This window comes from Populus trichocarpa, chromosome 3, assembly GCF_000002775.5.
Source record: "Populus trichocarpa isolate Nisqually-1 chromosome 3, P.trichocarpa_v4.1, whole genome shotgun sequence".
NCBI classification, from domain to species: domain Eukaryota; kingdom Viridiplantae; phylum Streptophyta; class Magnoliopsida; order Malpighiales; family Salicaceae; genus Populus; species Populus trichocarpa.
In genome coordinates this window covers 12530492-12549445 of record NC_037287.2, presented here as the reverse complement: position 1 = coordinate 12549445, position 18954 = coordinate 12530492, and the positions used below count along the sequence as shown (strand labels likewise).

The 18954-nt window shown below is 33.5% G+C and overlaps 3 protein-coding genes across 10 annotated transcripts; 1 reads left to right on the top strand and 2 right to left on the bottom strand.

The window, feature by feature from the left end:
- Window positions 1-1936: 1936 nt before the first annotated feature.
- On the bottom strand, window positions 1937-5552 carry LOC7491892 (protein LPA3). 8 transcript variants are annotated; one of them, XR_002980738.2, is made up of 11 exons: window positions 5385-5552; window positions 5179-5307; window positions 4978-5025; window positions 4849-4888; window positions 4660-4760; window positions 4219-4411; window positions 4044-4142; window positions 3640-3757; window positions 3336-3463; window positions 3132-3251; window positions 1937-2697 (listed from the first exon to the last, which is right to left on the bottom strand). XR_002980738.2 is itself a non-coding variant. In XM_024596639.2 (10 exons), exons 1-9 carry the CDS (start codon window positions 5457-5459, stop codon window positions 3343-3345), a joined length of 924 nt encoding a protein of 307 aa, XP_024452407.1. In that variant the 5' UTR covers window positions 5460-5552; the 3' UTR covers window positions 1937-3251; window positions 3336-3342. The 8 variants fall into 8 exon arrangements, 2 of the variants coding, with proteins under 2 accessions (XP_024452407.1, XP_002303460.2); XR_002980739.2 differs by having other exon boundaries at window positions 1937-2379; XR_002980735.2 differs by having other exon boundaries at window positions 1937-3042; window positions 3132-3236.
- Window positions 5553-10580: 5028 nt separating this feature from the next.
- Window positions 10581-13126, top strand: LOC7465466 (isoflavone reductase homolog). The gene is made up of 4 exons (XM_002304330.4): window positions 10581-11136; window positions 12162-12402; window positions 12479-12682; window positions 12781-13126. Exons 1-4 carry the CDS (start codon window positions 10807-10809, stop codon window positions 12933-12935), a joined length of 930 nt encoding a protein of 309 aa, XP_002304366.1. The 5' UTR covers window positions 10581-10806; the 3' UTR covers window positions 12936-13126.
- A 772-nt stretch (window positions 13127-13898) lies between these two features.
- Window positions 13899-16499, bottom strand: LOC7465465 (myb family transcription factor PHL11). The gene is made up of 6 exons (XM_024597147.2): window positions 16023-16499; window positions 15489-15565; window positions 15306-15369; window positions 15054-15129; window positions 14548-14617; window positions 13899-14427 (listed from the first exon to the last, which is right to left on the bottom strand). Exons 1-6 carry the CDS (start codon window positions 16174-16176, stop codon window positions 14017-14019), a joined length of 852 nt encoding a protein of 283 aa, XP_024452915.1. The 5' UTR covers window positions 16177-16499; the 3' UTR covers window positions 13899-14016.
- Between the last annotated feature and the right edge of the window lie 2455 nt (window positions 16500-18954).

Genomic DNA, 18954 nt, shown 5'->3' with positions numbered 1-18954 from the left:
AAAATCAAATTTTTATCTGCAAGCTTGTAATTTGGCATTTTATGTGTTCACAAATCTGCAGTTTCTCCTTCAATACACCCAATCACATTCTACCCAATCATTTCTATGCGAATTCCTCCGAGATGGCTTCCTTCTTGCTCATAAACCAGCGACAATTTAAGCAAAATGTTGCCAAAAACATCTGCATTGGGATAGAAGTAGTTTGTTTCAAACTTGACTTTTGGTGGCTGGAAAGGGCAGTCAGTCAGTCAGTCAGGGAAGGAAATGGATAGTTTGTATTCTATCTCTTCAAAAACTCTCTTTGCTTCCTGGGACTGTTCCTTCCCAGCAAAATATGTTTAGCCATTGATTTGTTGCTTAAAAAGCTGTCTTTCCCTTTCAGAATTTTGTGTTAGGTTTCTAATAAATTGAAAGAATTGATGTTTAAATCATGAATTTTGTGTTAGAGTTTGAAATTTAAATTGAAGAAAATAAAAATAGAAAGTGAATTGAACCAATAGAATTAGATTTGGTTGCGATGGGTCTTAAATTATGAAGAAATAATGAAGAAAAGCAAGGTGTCTTTAATGGTGTATAAGGTCAATCAAGAGAGAACAAGTTAGCATGCAATCAAATTATGTTTGCTTAAGAAAATTATAAGAGAGAAAAATGTATAATGTTGTGTGAGAAATGAATTTTGAATTAGTGTAGTTATGTTATATTAAATGAGTAAAACTTGTATATGGTAGTGAACTGGAATAATTGAGTACAAAGTCAAATTCCTGATGAAAAAGTTTCTTGCTATTGTGTTGAACTTGTTAGCATGCAATAAAAGTTGATACGTGTATTTAATAAAATAAAACAAAAATTATATATGCTAATAAATAATAATAAATATATTAATTACAATAAAAAATTAAATCGAGAAGTTGAAATAACGATATAAATTAAATTATTTGATCTCACATCGTGATGAGGTCTTTATGTTTTTCTTATTTAATTATACAACAATAAAATTATTTTTAGTTGGAAAATAAATAATTTAAACTCTATCAAAAAATAATTATAGTGCAATTCCTCCATTTTTTATTAATATATATTTTTAAAAAAACATTTTTTTTGTCATGGGTTCTTAATTTGATAAAAAAAAAGAATTAGAATAAATATAGATTATTAATACCAATATCGTCCATTTTGATCATCAACAAGATTCTCTCTCCTCTCCTAACTTGAAGATTAAAAAATAAACAAAATAAAATTTCAAACTTAAATGACTTTTTTTGCAAATTTTAGATTGGCTATATGATTTCTCCATTTTTTTTTCATTTTGATCCTTTCTTTTAATTTTGTTTTTCTATTACAAATTTCACCACTAACTCATTAAATTGGCTATAAAGATTTAATAAAAAAATCAACAAAAATAAATTTGATATTTTCAAATCGAGCATCAACTAAACATCAAATTTGTTTCCTAACACTAAAAGAATCTCATACCAAGCCGACTGAAATAAAATACCAAACTCAACCCTATGTCAACCTAATATACAATGATCAAAATAAAAATATATCAAGCTCTAAAAAAACCAAATGACAAAAAATAACTTGTTAGGATTCAATCGAAAAATAATCAACAAAATTAATTTTGATTTTGCTTAATATTTGATTTATTTCCTAACATCATGAAAATCCCATCCCTCCAACCAAAACAAATCATCAACCCTAATTCTAAATCATCCTAACGTAAAGAAATCTAGATTGAATAAAAAAAAAAAAGGTCAAGTGACCGAATTCACTGTTCACACGACCAGGATTTTCCCAGCTATTTTAATGTTTTTGTTATAATGTTAGTCAAACACATTGTGAGGAATGGATTGCATCATGACGTCACTCGTGAGCTATGCTATGCTTTCTGAATAATATATTTATATTTATATTTACCGACATAATAGAAAAGAACTGGAAACAAAATGAGGTAATCGGATTTGACACGCATAAAGCCATAAAAAGCAGCAATCTTTTTTTATACAGAAAACAACGAGTGATTGATCTGTGGAAAAATTACCCGACAGATTCATATTCATAAATCATCATCAACCTGCTCTCTTTCAAACCAAACCAAGCAGTAAACATCAACTCATCTTTTACAATCTTTAACTGTGGCATCTTGATATTCATTTCATTGCAGCAATTAAATGAGAATGAGAACTCTGCAGTGGCTCGTGTCTTATTTTTCTCTCGGGTTTGAGCTAAGTTCCCAACAAAGTTAACCATACAATTGCTTAAGATTTTTGCCTTCCTATATCATTATCACCATCCTGGACAAAACCATTGCTTACTGCAACCCATAAAATTAAACTTGCAACCATCTGCACAGGAAATTACAAGGGTTTGTCCCTAAGCCTGCACATGCACCATACAACAACAGATTTACATACATGAATGGACACCACTTTCAACTCAGAAGTCTAGGCTATTATGCTATGGTTCATCCTTCTATATAAGCACCTTTTTTCTTATTCCCAATCAATGTAATTCCCCACTCACATGTGGTTTCTCAACACAAACAAAAACCAACTTCATGTAGTCATATGCATTGGTCAAATCAATGTGAAATTTGCATCAGCAATCCACCAGAAAGGAAATATTACAGATCCATTAAAACTTCTAAATTTCCTCCTCCCAAAACTAGATGGGGAAGCTAGAAAATCTAAGCTTCACCTACAAAGATATATAACCAAGACAGCATATAAGATTAGAAAAAAGAAAGAAAAGAAAACCTTCCCAACCACAATCAACGACTCAAAGCACCTTAATTATGTTGAGAATTGATGAATAACAATTATGAGCAGTTCTTCCAAAATTCATTCCCAATTGCAAGACAAATCTAGGGGTATTTATCAGGAGTAAAAATGGTAAATCATGGATGTCACTTCTAAACTATTGCAAAACTATCAGACCATACACTATATTCAAACAGTAAAAATGGTCAGATTGAAATAGTTTTTTGAATACCATTCAGAGTTTTCAAGACATTGATAGATGGTTTACGCTTGAACCTGGAGACTAGAAACAACAGGAGTCATGACAGCTAACAGCACTAACAGATATGATAAACATGTCTTTCATAATTTGAAATAATAAAAATAGCACACCTTTTCTATTTCAAGGATGCTTCTTCAATGGATGAAGCAGAAAAAGTTGGCGGTAGCGCAAAGGATGAGGCTAGAGTCTTGAATATACACCTTGGACATATAAATCTGCAACATGGACAACTCAAAGACAGAAAAGGAACATGGATTAAAACTGTTACTACGTGTCATTATAAATTGAAATTTTCTCTGGGATCAAATGAATACCGAATTCTCAAACTGACGGCAGAATATCCAGGGCAACTTCTTTAAGGGAGGGCATAGCTTCCTGTTGATGCAAACATATATAGGCATTCCTAACTTTTCGTAGGACTTGCCAGGGACCTGGGTAGCACCTGAAAAACGGTTTTGAAAATAGAAGTTGTGGTTGAAAACAATAAGAAAATTTTAAATCTATTGAGCCAAACAACCATTAGTTGCAAGCAGCTTTTGAATTTAGAAGAAGAACAAAAACGATCAGCAATAAGTACTTCAGGCATAAGCAGAAGTTAACCAAGTAGTGGCTACAAACCTGAAAAGGGTTCCTCCATTGCGCCCTTTAAAATTGTGAATGTAATATACAGTCTCCATCAATGGGAAGAGTGTCTTCAAAAGAGAGGCAAGCTTAGGATAGAAAAAGGATGGATAATCTTTGTACAATCAAGGACACCATGGGCCAAGGAACATAAAACTCGACTTAAATTTCTGAAAATCAGAAACCAACTAATGAAAGAAAATATGCCATGATGCATGGAGTTGAAGAAGAAAAAAATGGAAACATGAAGAGTGGACTTCTAAAGTTAAATAATAATAATAAAAAAAAAAACAGGAAATTGATTTTGAAGAGGAATGGGCACAGCATGCAGTGAAATGGTATAGATAGCACTGAAAAGCTTTAAAAACTGAAATAAACAAATAAGATTTTGCAAAGGATACAACCAGATCTTATGCGGTCAAGTTCTCCATTGAATATAATCAGTTTTCGGGCTGTTTCCACAACAGCTTCTTTGTAAAGCTCTTCCACCACAAGCATTTCTGAATCGAAAAAACAAATAAGAGATATAAGGCCTGTGTGGAGTTTGAATCAACAAGATGGCAAGTTAGAAGGTACCATTAACATTGAAATATGGATAGGCAACTAGGAACAGTTCATCCTCTGGCTTCACACGGTCTGTCATTTTGACTTTTTCAACAAAACCAAAATCCTCGAAAAATGATGGCTTTGTCAAATAGTCCAACTTAAGCGAAGATCCTTCAAATGCTGATTGTCTTGCAAATTTAACTTCATTAGCCTCTGGAAAGAACTGAGACAAATCCATGGACAGGTTTGTAAACAGAGCCAAATGCTTGAATAAGTAGACCAGATTCAGAATGATCAACAGCATCAAATGAATAAAGAACTACCTAGAAAACCCTCCTAGGAAGATATGCAAAATCCTACTTGGAATAAAATTTCTTAGATGTGAAATCATCATAAAAAACTTTGTGATTTTTCCTATCTACATTAATGAAAAAAGAGAGAGAGAGAGAGAAGCAAATCAAGGATACATACAATTCTGGTCCTTGTAGTCTTTTCTGGACTTACAAAACGATCACAGAATTCACGAATTAACTGCATGCTTCCAGTCATCTCTATTCCTCCTTCACCGTCACCTGGTACAACCATATATATTAACGGCAATAATAAAAAGAGAAATCAAAATTAAGAACCATAAAGATATCAAAGGCAAGTGAAGAGAACCCGGTACAGATTCGAGTCCGGCCGTTGGGAATTCAATCTCCTGAAAAACAACAAATGCTCGTCGTTCACAGAATGTAATATTGTGAATTCTAATACTTTAATTAGTAAATAGCTAATTTAGTTACTAACCATCAGCTGTTTGTTATCTTCCCAAGCCAATTCAGTTGCTTTTTTGGCCTGTTAGTAATCAATTATCAACAAACACACACACACACACACACACTAAAACAAGAAAAAGGAAAGAAAAAACATCAAACAACTCTCAAGATTTCAAGCATCGGCACATACATACATACATTTTTTTTTTTTTAAAATAGATAAATTGCTTACTTGATCAAGAAGCTCCTCATAATCACGAGGAAATGGCACATCAAATTCAACAGAAGAACTTCTTCCATTCCTGGGTACTGTTAATTTACTTGCAATTCTGAAAAGGGCTTCCTTCTCTATCCAAAAACTCTGTCAGTTACAAACATCAAATTGGTAACTAACTGATTTTATATACATGCATAGTTAAAAGTTAAGAATTATTCTACTTTTTTATTTGGAAGTGAAGGAGTTGCTGCGTGAAGTAGTGAAGAGGCAATTGTTGTGGTGTAGGATAACGCCATTTCCCTTTTCTTTTCTTTTTTTTGAACCACAAAGAGAGAGATAGAGAGGAGGAGGTTTTTTCAGTTGAGCGATTTATGCCTACGGTTACATGCTAGATGGTGGCGTTTAATTGGTTGATGAGGTTGAGGTCTAAAAGAATTCTACGATGTCGTTGCTTTGTTTAAATGCCACAGCCTATAAAATGTCGATACGTGGTTTTGTGTTTTCAAAATTGTTTTTTAAAAAAGACCATATCGACTCATTTTTCACTGTTTACTAACACACAAATAAGATGAAATTGTTCTTGAAAAAAAAAAAAAAAAGGAGCTTAGCATGCAATTAGGGGTAGAATTATCCTTTTCATAGAATACATTTATCATTAAAAAAATAATTGGGGGCAAAATGGTTCGTTTTTTTTGTTTGCTATAATATAATTAAATACTGATTTGCTTTTAATGGTACAAATTTTTAATCTTTGAATGGGGGATTCTTTTATCTTTTTTTTTAAAAAATTAAACAATGAAGTTACAATTATGTTTTTGGAAGGAAAAAAATATACATGTATTGAAGAGCTTTTTCATCCTTTTTTTTTAAACAATGAAAATACGAGATTACCTTTGGATTTTAAAAAGATAAGGTTACATGTAGGAGTGTTTTCGTCATTTTAATATAGTTTTGTTGTAGATATCAGGTGGGGGGTGCAATTGAATATTTTTATGTATACAAATTATTATTTATATTAAAAAATAGCTGCTATGTAGCACGTGCCAGTAAGTGAGTGCTGCTCGCGCTAATCGAGTGACGCATACAGCATCAAAACAGCACCAAACACCGCCTTCTGGGGTGCGTTTGATTCGCCTCGCCACCCCAAGCACGATGGCAAGGCGTCTGTGCCATCGATTATAAAGAACACCTTCTAATGACCCGCTGATTTAGAACCTAGCTCGGCCTGAATGTTTTTTTTTAATCAATTTTGGACAAAGTAATAAAATCTAACTTAGAAGTCGACTCAAAATAAGACCCTGGTCATGTGTTGAGAATGTCATCCCGAGTTAACTCCAATTATTTTAAAGTAGCAAAACAATATTATTTTGATCATTTTTATTTTCAAAACGAAAGTCAACGAGTTGAGGGCTGGTTTACACTAGGTTATGGGTTAAGAGGGTCAATACGACTTGACCCTGAAATTAAAAAAATGATCAAAACGATGTTGTTTTGACAAATAATTCATAAAAAGTCAACGGATTAAGGTCTTAGTTATATCTTGGGTCACGGGTCGTCCCCTGATTTTTACTAGGTTAAATAGAGTCATTCTTATTTTTTCTTTAACCTGGACCAATATAAGCTTAAAGTTCCAAGTCAACCTGTTAGACTTATTCGACATTTATAACTGTGATGTTAAATCTATTTGACATTTATAATTGTGATTTTAGACATTGATCCAGGCAAACCTAGATGAGATTTAATGGGATCAATTCCACTATTATTTTTTAGTTTTTGCCCTAAACCACTTAGTTTATGAATTGATCTAGTGACTTGGATCTTTAGTCTGGTTTGACAACTACGAGAGAAACAAGAGCAATGGAATTAAAAAGTTAATTTTTGAGTAGGTAAAAATATAACTGCAAGAAAAAGGAGGAGTAAAAAGGGGAAAAAAGAAGAAGAAGAAGCAAGCCATGCAAAGTCTAGAACGGCAAGAAAGAGGAGGAATAAAAAGGGAAAAGCATCAACTTGCCTCTGTGTCGTCTGGAAAGGAGGAGGAGAAGATCCATTCATGGTAGTAGATCATCCATTCAAGTACAGGAAAGAGAAGAAAAATACTATTACGTTGGCTTTAATGTTGGAGCCAACACACCACTTATGATATCTTTTATATATTTCTTAATTTAATTAAACTTTGTAAAAAAATAAATATTTTCAAAAAAAATTATAAAACCAAAAACATGAAACGGGCCCTTCATAATTTTTGAATGATATTGTAACATAGAAAAGGCATTATAATTAAAGATGGCTTGCATGGCATCATAGAAGCCGAACGTTCTGTACTGCATCAAAGTTTTTTTAAGGTGTTTGCGAGAAAATAAAGGGAATAATCACACTGTTGATATCCAGAGTCAGGAGCTGCAGGCAGGAGTCACGACGCTTTCCATGCTCAAACAATTTCTTAAAATTTAATGTCCATTCATGCGTGCTTTTCACCTCTTTCTTTCACCCGTTTTTTTGTTTTTTTTTCCAGGCAAAAAGAGAGAGAGGGTGACAGTTTGACCTTGTAAGAGGGTCGAGGAACTCTGTGTAACCCAACAAGGAATGGAGAGGAGGAATGAGAGGGGAGATCAATGATTTTTTATCCTTAATTTGGCGTGGTCGGGAGCAAGGAATGGATGGTGGGACAGTCTGATCAGTTTACGGGTTGGTTGTCTTTTCATTTCTTCTACTACTTTCTCCCACCTACCTTATCTTCTTCCTCAACAACTCCTAGAGGAAGAGGTCACAGAGAGGAAGGGTAAAATAACAACAAAAAAAACCCATCTACTTTCAGCTGAAACAACATTCAACGTTGAACCCTAGAAACCATTTGGAACATGCTGGAAGTACGAGTGATCATATTTTTTGAGATACTTTTCTATGGTTTTTTATGTAAAAAAAATATAAAAAAATGTTATTTTAATATTATATTTTTAATTAAAAAATATTTTTACAAAAACATCGTGCGCCGTATTTATAAACAAACACTAGATATCAAACCTAGTTTAAGTGGAATCAACTTATCCTTGATTGCACCCTTTCATCCCTTAATGAAGAGATTTTTTTGCTAATTGGTAGGTTCACATCAATCTATGTTTGCTTGGCAAGCCTTAAACACATGGTAGGTTGACATCAATCTACTTTCTCCCACCCACCTTGTCTTCTCCAATACATGTGTTTAATAAAATTAATTGATAATTATATGCAAGATGAAGGTCTCAAGGGACCATAGAGAAGGAAGAATAAAGGTAGGTCCACAAAAAGAATGTTTTCATGCGACTTCAAGATTAACCATCTGTCTCTCCTTTTTTTTACAAATGAATCCTATTTTCTTAAATTTCTCTAACAAATTATAATAAAAGTGGTCTTTAAATTAGTGGCAGAATGATGCAATTAAAAAAACAAAAATATTTACGAACAAAAGAAAAAGACTTACGAGTTCTATGAATTGTTATTTTAGAGGCTGTTTTAGATTACGTTTCAAATGATGTTTCACCAAGTTAATTTTGAATTATTATTTTTTGATTGAAATATATTATTTTAATATATTTTTAAATAAAAAAAACTATCGAAAACAATTACTAGCTCTCTACTAAACACAACCTTACTAAATTTGGTAGTGGTAATGTAATATGTAAAAGATCACCGAATTGTTAATCCTCCGCAGTCTCTATCTCTGTTATGTTATGCCTTACTAAATTTGGTAGTGGTAATGTAATATGTAAAAGTTCACTGAATTGTTAATGCTCCGCAGTCTCTATCTCTGGTTTCTTAGCGATCTGAACATGACGACTTAGCTTCGTTAAAATTACATCACTAACTTTTGACAAATAAACCACATGCAGAGTTCTCTCATGGGAACGCGAAATACAGAAGTTTGGTTGGTAAAAACCCTGTGTCTGAAGCAACGAGTAGGCTAGAATGAAACGGAAAGCCAACGCCAACGCCAACGCCAACGCCATTGACAATTAATATTGAATGTCTTTTCCTTCTCTTTATAGGTGAAGTGCACGACTTGACGACATTTGAGTAAACATTCATGACAGTTACAACGTTGAAATCCTCCAACTTTGTCAATGTTTGGTCGGTTGTAACTTTGAAGATTAAGTTAATTAAAGATAAAAACAAAATTTGTCCATTTAATCCTTGACTAATTATTGGGTCTGCGATCAGCATCTGTACAATCAGAGTGCAAGTGGGGGTCAATATTCCCCTCCTAGCTAGAAATCAAAATGGCCCTTCATATCTATAGAGATAATGCTATTGTTTCTAAATCTGACCTGACTCTCAGGTTGATATAGAAACTTACCCTAGCTGGGTTTCTTCTTATATCATTTTAAAAATTGACTTAGGCAAATATGGATGGCTCAATAGGTCAATCCGTTATCAAACTCTGATGAGATTTGGCAGGGTTAAATTAAAGGAGTGTTTTAAAATCATTTTAAAAATTAACTTAGTCAAATCTAAGTATTCTATCAGGTTAATTTGAATTTGATCAAAATCATAATTTAATTTATCACACCAAGCTTTAGTGGGACTTGATAGGGTCAAATTCAAGGATTGTTTTTTTCTAAAACAATATTGTTTTAGTTTTTTTTATTGTCCAAAACAATGTTGTTTTGCTTGAGTTTTTTTTATAAAAAAAAATTAAAACAATATTATTTTTATCAAAATAATGATTTTTATTCATATATTTTTTTTCCACGTGACAACTTTAAGTGTGTGTATAGACACACATACACACACAAACGGAAGTTGATTTAAGAAATTGTTTATAGGTTGTAGAAGATCCTTGGCTAAAATCAAGGAGTCCCGTGAATCTCTTGTATAACTATTTTTTCTATTCTAATAACTCACACCGACACTTCCTCCCGTGAATAGAGGATTGTACTTGGTCTGTCTTTGTAAGTATGTTTGCCAAATGAGTCATACAACTATTTTAGCCCTTTTCTACTTTGGGTCGGACAAGGCCTTTGTAATCTGAATTTTAGACCAGATTAGACTCTAGATCAAGCATGGTAATTACTACATATAAGTATCCAATTAAATAGTAAAAAAACATTAAATGTTAGCTCATAATCTATAAATTCCTAGCTTAATATTGTAAAGTAGAAGACTTCTTGTTTTGTCTCGCAATACATTCATGGTTATAATAGGTACATAGTACACGAGGAAATGAGACAAGATCCAAGAATCATGAAGCCTAAACATATGTTATAATAATTGTATGTGAAGATATGGCTCTAATAAATATGAACAGTACCCGTAGGAGAACTAGAATAATGATATGTACTTTGACGAAGACAAACTTTTGTTGTATTTGATCTACAAATCTCTTTACTTTTCGATATAATTTGTTTCGAAGAGCTTTTAATTACCGGCGTTCAAGATGACAATTTTGTCACCTAACCCATCGGGGTCCTCTCTGTTCCCCAATGAATGCATTTTGCTAACTACTATAATTAGCTATTGTTAATTTCAAGTCACCAACTCGAGTAACTTATACTGAAAAAACATGATGGAAATTGATAAAATATTATTAATTAATTAGAACAAATCCTTTTGCCGATCTTTATATAAGTCATAGTTCCATGGGGCACGAAACAATAAAAACAAGAAACCATGGCAAAGAGCAAGGTTCTCGTTGTTGGGGGTACTGGGTATATTGGTAGGAGAATAGTGAAGGCAAGCTTAGACCAAGGCCATACAACTTATGTCCTTCAACGCTCTGAGATAGGCCTTGACATCGAGAAGCTGCATCTACTATTGTCATTTAAAAAGCAAGGAGCTCACCTGGTTCAGGGTTCATTCTCCGATCAGCAGAGCCTTGTGGAAGCCGTGAAGAAAGTTGATGTTGTCATTTGCACCATGTCCGGGGTGCATTTTAAGAGCCACAACATTTTGATGCAGCTCAAGCTTGTGGATGCCATCAAAGAAGCAGGAAACGTGAAGGTACTTTAATATTTATGATAATTCTGCCTGTATGATCCTTAACAGTTAATGACTGTCTTCACATCTTTTATCTCCCTTTTCGGGCTGCCCATGCAAGCGATGCAGGTCATATATATATATATATAGATCGATACACAAGGTAGTGCTAGTTCAACATGTAGACAACGTAGTTACGTAGTGTTGTTGTTCTTGCTGTTTGCTGTTGTTGTTCAAACTTGTGGTGACAAGCAGTACTTTGGAATATTGAGCAGTGGCCAAAGATTTAACCCTTCCCTAGTGTAAATTTTCGCCTCTGTTTATCTAACTTAGTGTATGAATCTTCTTCTTGTTACTAGATCTTGTTTTGTTCAATTATCTTTTGTTCCTTCACTAACAAATTAAGCGCTCTGTTTTAACAATTTTTTCATTTATATTTAGCTTCTCAAATTTTAACCTTAATTCAAGGTAATGTTTTTAAAATCACCTTTTGGATTTCGACGTGTCCCTTTTAGTATCCATGCGTTTTTTTAATAGATTTTGGCAGGTGAGCTAATCTGTCCAGTCTTCACCTATTTGCCCATCAAATCCATCCGTGATAGCCAAGGTAACGTTAGAAAAGAACAATATCGACCTAATTACTCAAGGTGATCTAATCATGAGAAAGATTGCTGTGGGATCAAGGGACTCCTATGTCCTGTCACTTTAGCCCTTGCAATATTTTATTTGGTTATGGCAAAGGCTCAAAAGGCTTCTGCAATTCTTTACTCAAAACCTTTGGCACTCAAGTATGTTAATTAATTGAGTTATTCTGCACTAATTTTCTTATTTTCAACTCATCAAATATTTTTGTTGAGTACAGTAGAGTTTCTGTAATTAATGATAAACAATTTGTAGGTTTCTTAAGCTTTTCTGACCAAGCATATCAATAACAATAAGATAACATAGAAAGGTCGCCCTTATGCATGCTCGATTTTCTTTTCTTTGTTTTTTTTAACGAGGGTATGCTAGTTAAGAGTCTGAAAATACTTCTATTATATTGTGGGCAGCGTTTCTTGCCTTCAGAATTCGGTATGGACCCAGCAACAATGGAGCATGCACTGGCACCAGGAAGAGAAACATTTGATCAGAAAATGATTGTGAGAAAGGCAATTGAGGATGCTAAGATCCCCTTCACGTATGTATCCGCTAACTGCTTTGCGGGTTATTTTGTTGGTAGCCTCTGTCAGCTTGAGACCCTGACCCCTCCAAAAGACAAAGTCCGGCTTTATGGAGATGGCAACGTTAAGGGTAAGTAAGTGGTAGTAAAAAGAAAAAGAAAGGCTATTTTGGTCGTGATTTATGCTGAATTATATTTGTTTTCTAGTTGTTTTTATGGATGAAGATGACGTTGCAACATACGCAATTAAAACAATCGATGATCCTCGGACTTTGAACAAAACTTTGTACCTAAGGCCACCAGAAAACATTCTCACACAAAGACAGTTAGTTGAGATCTGGGAGAAACTCAGTGGAAAGAAACTAGAAAAGATCAGCATTCCCGGAGAAGACTTCCTAGCTTCCATGAAAGGTACATATGAGGATTAAAATAGAAATGGCATTAATCTCTCTCTTTTTTAGGTTGTTTGTCCACGTTCTCTTGGTTGGATAATTTCTTTGTTGTTGCAGGCATGGATTATGTAGCCCAGGCAGGAATGGGGCATTTCTATCATATTTTCTATGAAGGCTGTTTGACAAACTTCGAAATAGGAGAAGAAGCTTCGGACCTTTATCCAGAAGTGAAATACACTCGCATGGATGAATATCTGAAAATCTTCCTTTGAAGAAAACCACGTTCTATGTATCTATCAAAAGCAGTATAATGAATATCTAAGAAGCTTCTGTTGTTGGTGTAGATCGTGAATGAATAAAGAAAGAAAGGATCTCTATCATATATTAAAAAAAAAAACATTCTCTTTTGATGTTTATAAGTATTGATTTTTATTGTGAAATAAATTAAGCTATTGTATACGAACTCTTCTATTTGGTTTTCTAATACTATTATATGAATATTTATAATATTAAAAGATGACATTTGAAATATTTCAGTGAGATTAATTTATCTTTGAATTAATTTCGTAATTAATTTTAATATTTATGACTGTTGAGATAAAACTAAATAGCAGTTATTCAATTTAATTTAAAATATAATTGTTTTATGAACAGTCATACTGTTTGATATATATATATATATATATATAAAACACAATAAAAATATATATTTATTTTTTGTCTTGTTTTTTTATTTTTTTAGAGTTTTAAAGGACTTAGTTGTATCCTGAAGATATTATCTCTGTATGAGATAAATAAACACTTTAAAAACAGTGTTTAATTTCACATCTTTAAACCAACTCCATATTTATTTCCATCCTAAATATTTCTTACACTTCTATCAACTTTCTGTATCATCAACAAGATGAAAGAACAAATTGCGTGGAATGTTTTAAGGACAAGAATGTTAAGCCAATCAATCCATTCTACGAAGTTTATGAGAAGGATTGGTACAGTACTTGAACATTCTTTTCCTTGATGGGAGAATAAAAATATGAATTTCTTGCAACAAAGAGCACTTCATTCTATGAGCATGTGTGGAGGGATGGTTCTTGAACACAAGTTACTGTAGATTTGGAATAGTTTAAAATGTTCCTATAATGAGAATTACCTAAAAAACAAACACAGACAACTCCAGGAAAGTACTCTGGTTGTGCAGTGACCAGAATAGATAGGCCTCCCTATGAATCAAAAGATAGTAAAAAGAACTCCAAAATCTAATTTCTACAAAATTTATAAGCAGCTTTTGAGGGTCACACTATAAGCAGTTACAGTTGTTTGTTATAGAAGTAATTGGTAAATATTACCACTAATTTATCTCCTATATGAAAGCATTTTGAGTTCCAATTCAGATCCATTTGCAGAGACAAAATCATAGTTACCTTTGGTGTTTAAGTCAAAATGTATGGAATCCCCTTGAAGGTGGTGCTTAACATCTTTGGTTTCCTGTGTCTGTCCCTCTCTCTGAATATGCATAGCCGGACCATTTTCCTTCATATTGATACCTTTCAAATCAGTGATGCTTGGTTTCCTATCTTCTGCATTCAAGTTCTCCATGAGACTATAAACAGCGGAATTGAAGCCTGTTAAATGAGCTCTTGTGGCTTTTAATTTTCCATTGCTGTCGTCATTCAAGTTTTGTGAGAGGCTCTTCTGAGCTTTCTCCAGTATGGCCTGCAAGTACTTCCCTTGAGCTTCTATTCTCATCTGCAGCTTCTTCTGTACCTGTTGGAGAAAAGACCAACTCGATATATCAAATAAGAAATTCGAGAATGACCTAGCCGAGTGAAGTGATATTGTTGATTTTCTAGGAGCAACTACCAGAACTCTATGAGAAAGCCATACCTCAAGCTTTTCTTGTAATGTTTTCTGTACTTCAATCTGACAATTTAATGCCTCTGCAACTGAGATTTCTCTGTATTGAACTACATTAATTAGTACCAGCATAGAAGTTTGCAAATATAGTTTGAAGGAGAATTCCAGATGAGATTACTCTTAAGGTTAAGCTAATTTTAAAGTCAAGGCAGATTTTTCTTTTCATCTCACGGGAAAAAAGATAAAAGAAAATAGTAATCAACAAAAAATCACGTGATTCGATAGATCCTTCTCAAACCATCACTACTGCATACACACTCCATCAAGGAAATGCTGGGGTAAAAGGAAAAACAAAAGCTTAAAGCTTTAATGGATATAAGCTATGTTCAAGGAAACAAGTTTTCGTGGATGTAGCTAAAAAATGGTTGCACACAGCACACACCATTGAGGGCTTGAGTCATTCAGAAAAATTCAAGTTATTTTTTTTTATAGAAACAAGCTACATAAAAATACAGAAGAAAGATGGCAACGTATACCCTTGTTCTTCATCGATTCTTGGTGAACTGGTGCTTGTCCCTGAGGAGCCCTTACTGAAGTTTACATATGAAGCTCCTAGAAGTTGAGTGCACGGAAAGTCATCAGAATATTTGTTCAAAGAACTACTCGATTGTACAAATTCTTGTAAACACTTTATGAGATAAAATTGGATCTACTGCCAACATTTAAACTAAAATGAGTTATTTGTGGTGAAAAATGGAACAATGAAAGAAAAGCAGTGATGAACTAACCTCTGCTCTCTTTGCTTTGTTCTGTATTGTTCTGTCTTCGAGCCTGCTGCCCAAGTCTGTATTTCTGCAGATAAATAAGCCAGCATAATTACACAATCACAATTTAATGGGCAAAGAAAAAGGAAATAGAACAAGTAACACTGATGAGAGCAGCAATAGTTGTGTTAAAACTTGAAACTGTACCTGTAAATGACTCTTTAAATGGTACAATGTCAAACCCTTCAATCCCATTAACCTCAACACTGACTTTGGAGTTGCCTCTGAAAATAAATCCATTCTATATATAATTAGATTCACTATAAGATTACACAGAGAACATTGAAGTGTAGACTCAGGTTGATTAAGTTCATACAATTATTGTGAACAATCGGATAGTAATAGACCAGATATATGAATTATACGTACTGTCATTTTCATGTTTCAAAATGCCAACAGCAGCATTTACAGCAGTTTATTATTACTGGGGCTGATGTTTCTGATGTAGTGCTGAAATTATTTTATGGGGGTTTATGATTTCTGTTATAATCTAGTCAGAACGAAGGAGAAGACTCGCAGTAGCTGTAATCATATTTCCTGGAAGAATCCTAATGAGCTAAGCGTACTAATGGCTATTTCAATCAATATGGGCAACTTAATCAAGCAAGCTATCAATCTCTCTAGCTAGATATTGAATGAAGTTCAAACAAGAGAAAAGAAGAATAATTTGAGTGAACTTACTATCAGGGCCACCAAGTTTGGTGACAGCATCAACAAAACGATCATGAAGATCAGCAGTCCATCTAAGTCTTGGCCTTGGGTCTCTTGTCATCATCACCACCCCGTTCTCGTATGGATAACTCCCTCCTCCACCACCAAATGTTGTTTTCTCCATGTTTTATATATAATACAACACCCAAAGTTTCCAACTAAAGCTAGCTTCTGTACTTCATGAAACAATCACTGACTGGAGAAACAAGTCCTCAAGCAGGTTTTTTGCTTTTGCTCTTCCTAAAATTCTCCCCTGCCAGAACATAAGAAGATCCAAAAGCGAAGAGGGAAGAGATGGCTATGAAGAAAGCATAAAGATGGCCAAGAGGACTTGAATGTTCCTGCAGTAAAGCAATTCCTTGCAAGAGCAAGTGACCAAAATTCAACAAGTGTACATAGCAATATAGAAAAAAAACATAGAATTCTTGTTTTTATTCAGGCAGGGAATATATATATATATAAAAACTAAACACTTTTAAGTAACAGTTTTATTATTTGCAAAGTTTTTTTTTTAACAGGGCATTTTATTTATAAAAAAAAAACAAAATAGAAGAGGAATGTATTTATATGGGAAAAAAAATAGTATTTATAATACGTGTATGGACATGCAGAGGAAATCTCGGCGAGGAATCTGAAGCTACATGATTGAAGAAATTTACAATTGGAACAGATCTTTGTGTCGCCATGCTCATTTGTACATCAACATCCCATAATAACTGTCAGATGCATCTTGAGGAAACGTCAAGATGATCGACGGTGAGGTGGTCACTGAGACCATGAGAAGTAAAAGATTAGATGCCACGTACCAGCCAGCGTGGAATATTCGCCGGCGGAGAAGATGGAAGGAATATTAGTGGAGTCACGTGGGGGGGCCCCGTGGGAAGTGTAGGAGGGGACAAAATTGGAGCCATATAATGCTGATTGAAACGACGGTGTTTGACATGTGGGCGGTGGTCCATCTCAAGGATCAGCCAGTGCCGACGGTGAGAGCTGGGTGGCTTTAAGCTTCAGGATAAGAGGGGGGCATGGCCTCTCAAAGTTTATTTTGATTACTATAGATGTATGGATTATTCAATTGTGTCCCTAAAAACTATAAAGCAAGCCCTCTTAAATATTTATAAAATAAAAGGATTTTAAAAATAATGAATTATTCTTCATGTACTCTACTACATGGGTTTACGAGTTTTTCTTTTCTTTTATTTTCCTTTTTTTTTCCTTTGATGCACATTGAGATCGTTTATATAATATAGATAATAATATACATAAAATTGATTATATATATATATATATATATATATATATATATATATGAACTAGAAATGTATACTAAACTGAAATCATTCAATAAAGAATATACTCGTATTCATAACTTAGACTAAGAAACCATGATCTAAAATATCACAGGAACAATGCTTTTATTTTATTTTTTTAATATTAAATTTATTAGAGATTCAACTTCATATTTTATTTCTATTTGCTTTTTATAAGTGTATTTTGATCTCATGAACCAAGTCCCGGGTTTGACAGGTTAACTCAGGTTTTTTAAATTTTTTTACTGATTCATTTTTTAATTTCATCGTTTAACTTTTGGTTTCTTGTGAACTAAGTTTCATTAATTTTTTTCGGTTTGCTTTCTATGAAATTCTTCCAGTTTCATGACCTAGATCGCGAGTTTGTCATGCTAACCCAGATTAACTTGGATTATATTTTTATCCTATTTTTAATTGATTTTTTTTCAATTTCATTCTTCAATAATGGATTGATTGGAAATTAAGTTTCATAATTCATTTCGATTTATTTTTCATGGGGTTATCAAAATCTCATGATCAGGGTAGCGACTTTGACTGGTTAATCTATATCGATCCAATAAGTTGTTATCCTAGTATTAAAAAAAAAAGACGTCATCTTGAGATTTTTTAGTCAAATTATGTTTTTATTGGTTATCTGAATTATCTTTAAACTTGTCAAGTTAACCGGGTAACGATGGAACAACTAATGTTCGAGAGACGTTTTTAGATTTTCATATTTTTTTTACAGTGTAATTACTGCATAGCCTATGGGGTCATTTTTTTTTTTTGCCTAATGTCAACGGGTACTTCCAGTTTTTTAACCTTGGTTTTCTTACAATTATCCTGTGAGGTCAAGGGTTTTCTGATCTTTCTATGATTCAAAGAACAAGTAGCTGGCAAGAGGAAGGCATCTGCGCCTTTTAAGCAGCCCGTGCGGCACCTCCTGGTGGCCACTGGTAGACTTATAGGGCAGCGTCTGAAGCAACACGTCACCCTCTACATGGTGGGGTGGCACATGTCTGCATCCATAGCATGGAGGAGCTCCGACGATAATTTTTCTCCTTCCCCATCTTTTCTCTCTCCTCCACCTCAAAATGTGTGTTAGCCTTGCAAAATGGTCCTCAATCTTTTAATTATATCGAATTTGATTTATTTGTTTTTCAATTTCATCCCTTAGAATTTAATTTTTATGTTTTGTTTAATCAAATTTGATCCTTATTTTTATGATTTCTATTTATTTTGCTTTTAATCTTTTTCTGAATGGATTTTTTAAAATTCAAAATCATCATGGCTTTGTCCAACATGGATCCTCATATGAGGGTGCTTGGCAGTGTGGTAGCGGTTGCTTTTCAAATAACTTTTTGTGCCGAAATGCATGCCTATGATGTTTTTTTATTTTTAAAAAATCATTTTTGACATCAGCACGTCAAAACGATCCAAAACGTACAAACCATATTAAATTTTAGCAAAAAAAAATTAAATTTTTTGGGAACGCGATTTGCACCGCGTTCCCAAACATGTTCTAACTCTGCACACACCTCAATTTTCTAGTATAGAAATCCTAGTCATTAGTTGTGAAATAGTCATTCCACGGATCGAATTATAATTTTTAA

What these genes read in the sequence shown, in the direction of transcription:
- LOC7465466 (XM_002304330.4), top strand. Translation starts at nt 10,807, where the DNA reads ATGGCAAAGAGCAAGGTTCTCGTTGTTGGGGGTACTGGGTATATTGGT. An exon ending in AAGAAGCAGGAAACGTGAAG is followed by an intron (nt 11,137 to 12,161) that starts GTACTTTAATAT and finishes TATTGTGGGCAG; the next exon opens with CGTTTCTTGCCTTCAGAATT. An exon ending in TGGAGATGGCAACGTTAAGG is followed by an intron (nt 12,403 to 12,478) that starts GTAAGTAAGTGG and finishes TTTGTTTTCTAG; the next exon opens with TTGTTTTTATGGATGAAGAT.
- LOC7491892 (XM_024596639.2), bottom strand. Translation starts at nt 5,459, where the DNA reads ATGGCGTTATCCTACACCACAACAATTGCCTCTTCACTACTTCACGCA. An exon ending in CGGACTCGAATCTGTACCGG is followed by an intron (nt 4,761 to 4,848) that starts GTTCTCTTCACT and finishes TGGTTGTACCAG; the next exon opens with GTGACGGTGAAGGAGGAATA. An exon ending in AGACTACAAGGACCAGAATT is followed by an intron (nt 4,412 to 4,659) that starts GTATGTATCCTT and finishes GATTTGTCTCAG; the next exon opens with TTCTTTCCAGAGGCTAATGA.
- LOC7465465 (XM_024597147.2), bottom strand. Translation starts at nt 16,176, where the DNA reads ATGGAGAAAACAACATTTGGTGGTGGAGGAGGGAGTTATCCATACGAG. An exon ending in CAAACTTGGTGGCCCTGATA is followed by an intron (nt 15,566 to 16,022) that starts GTAAGTTCACTC and finishes ATTTATTTTCAG; the next exon opens with AGGCAACTCCAAAGTCAGTG. An exon ending in ATTTAAAGAGTCATTTACAG is followed by an intron (nt 15,370 to 15,488) that starts GTACAGTTTCAA and finishes ATTTATCTGCAG; the next exon opens with AAATACAGACTTGGGCAGCA.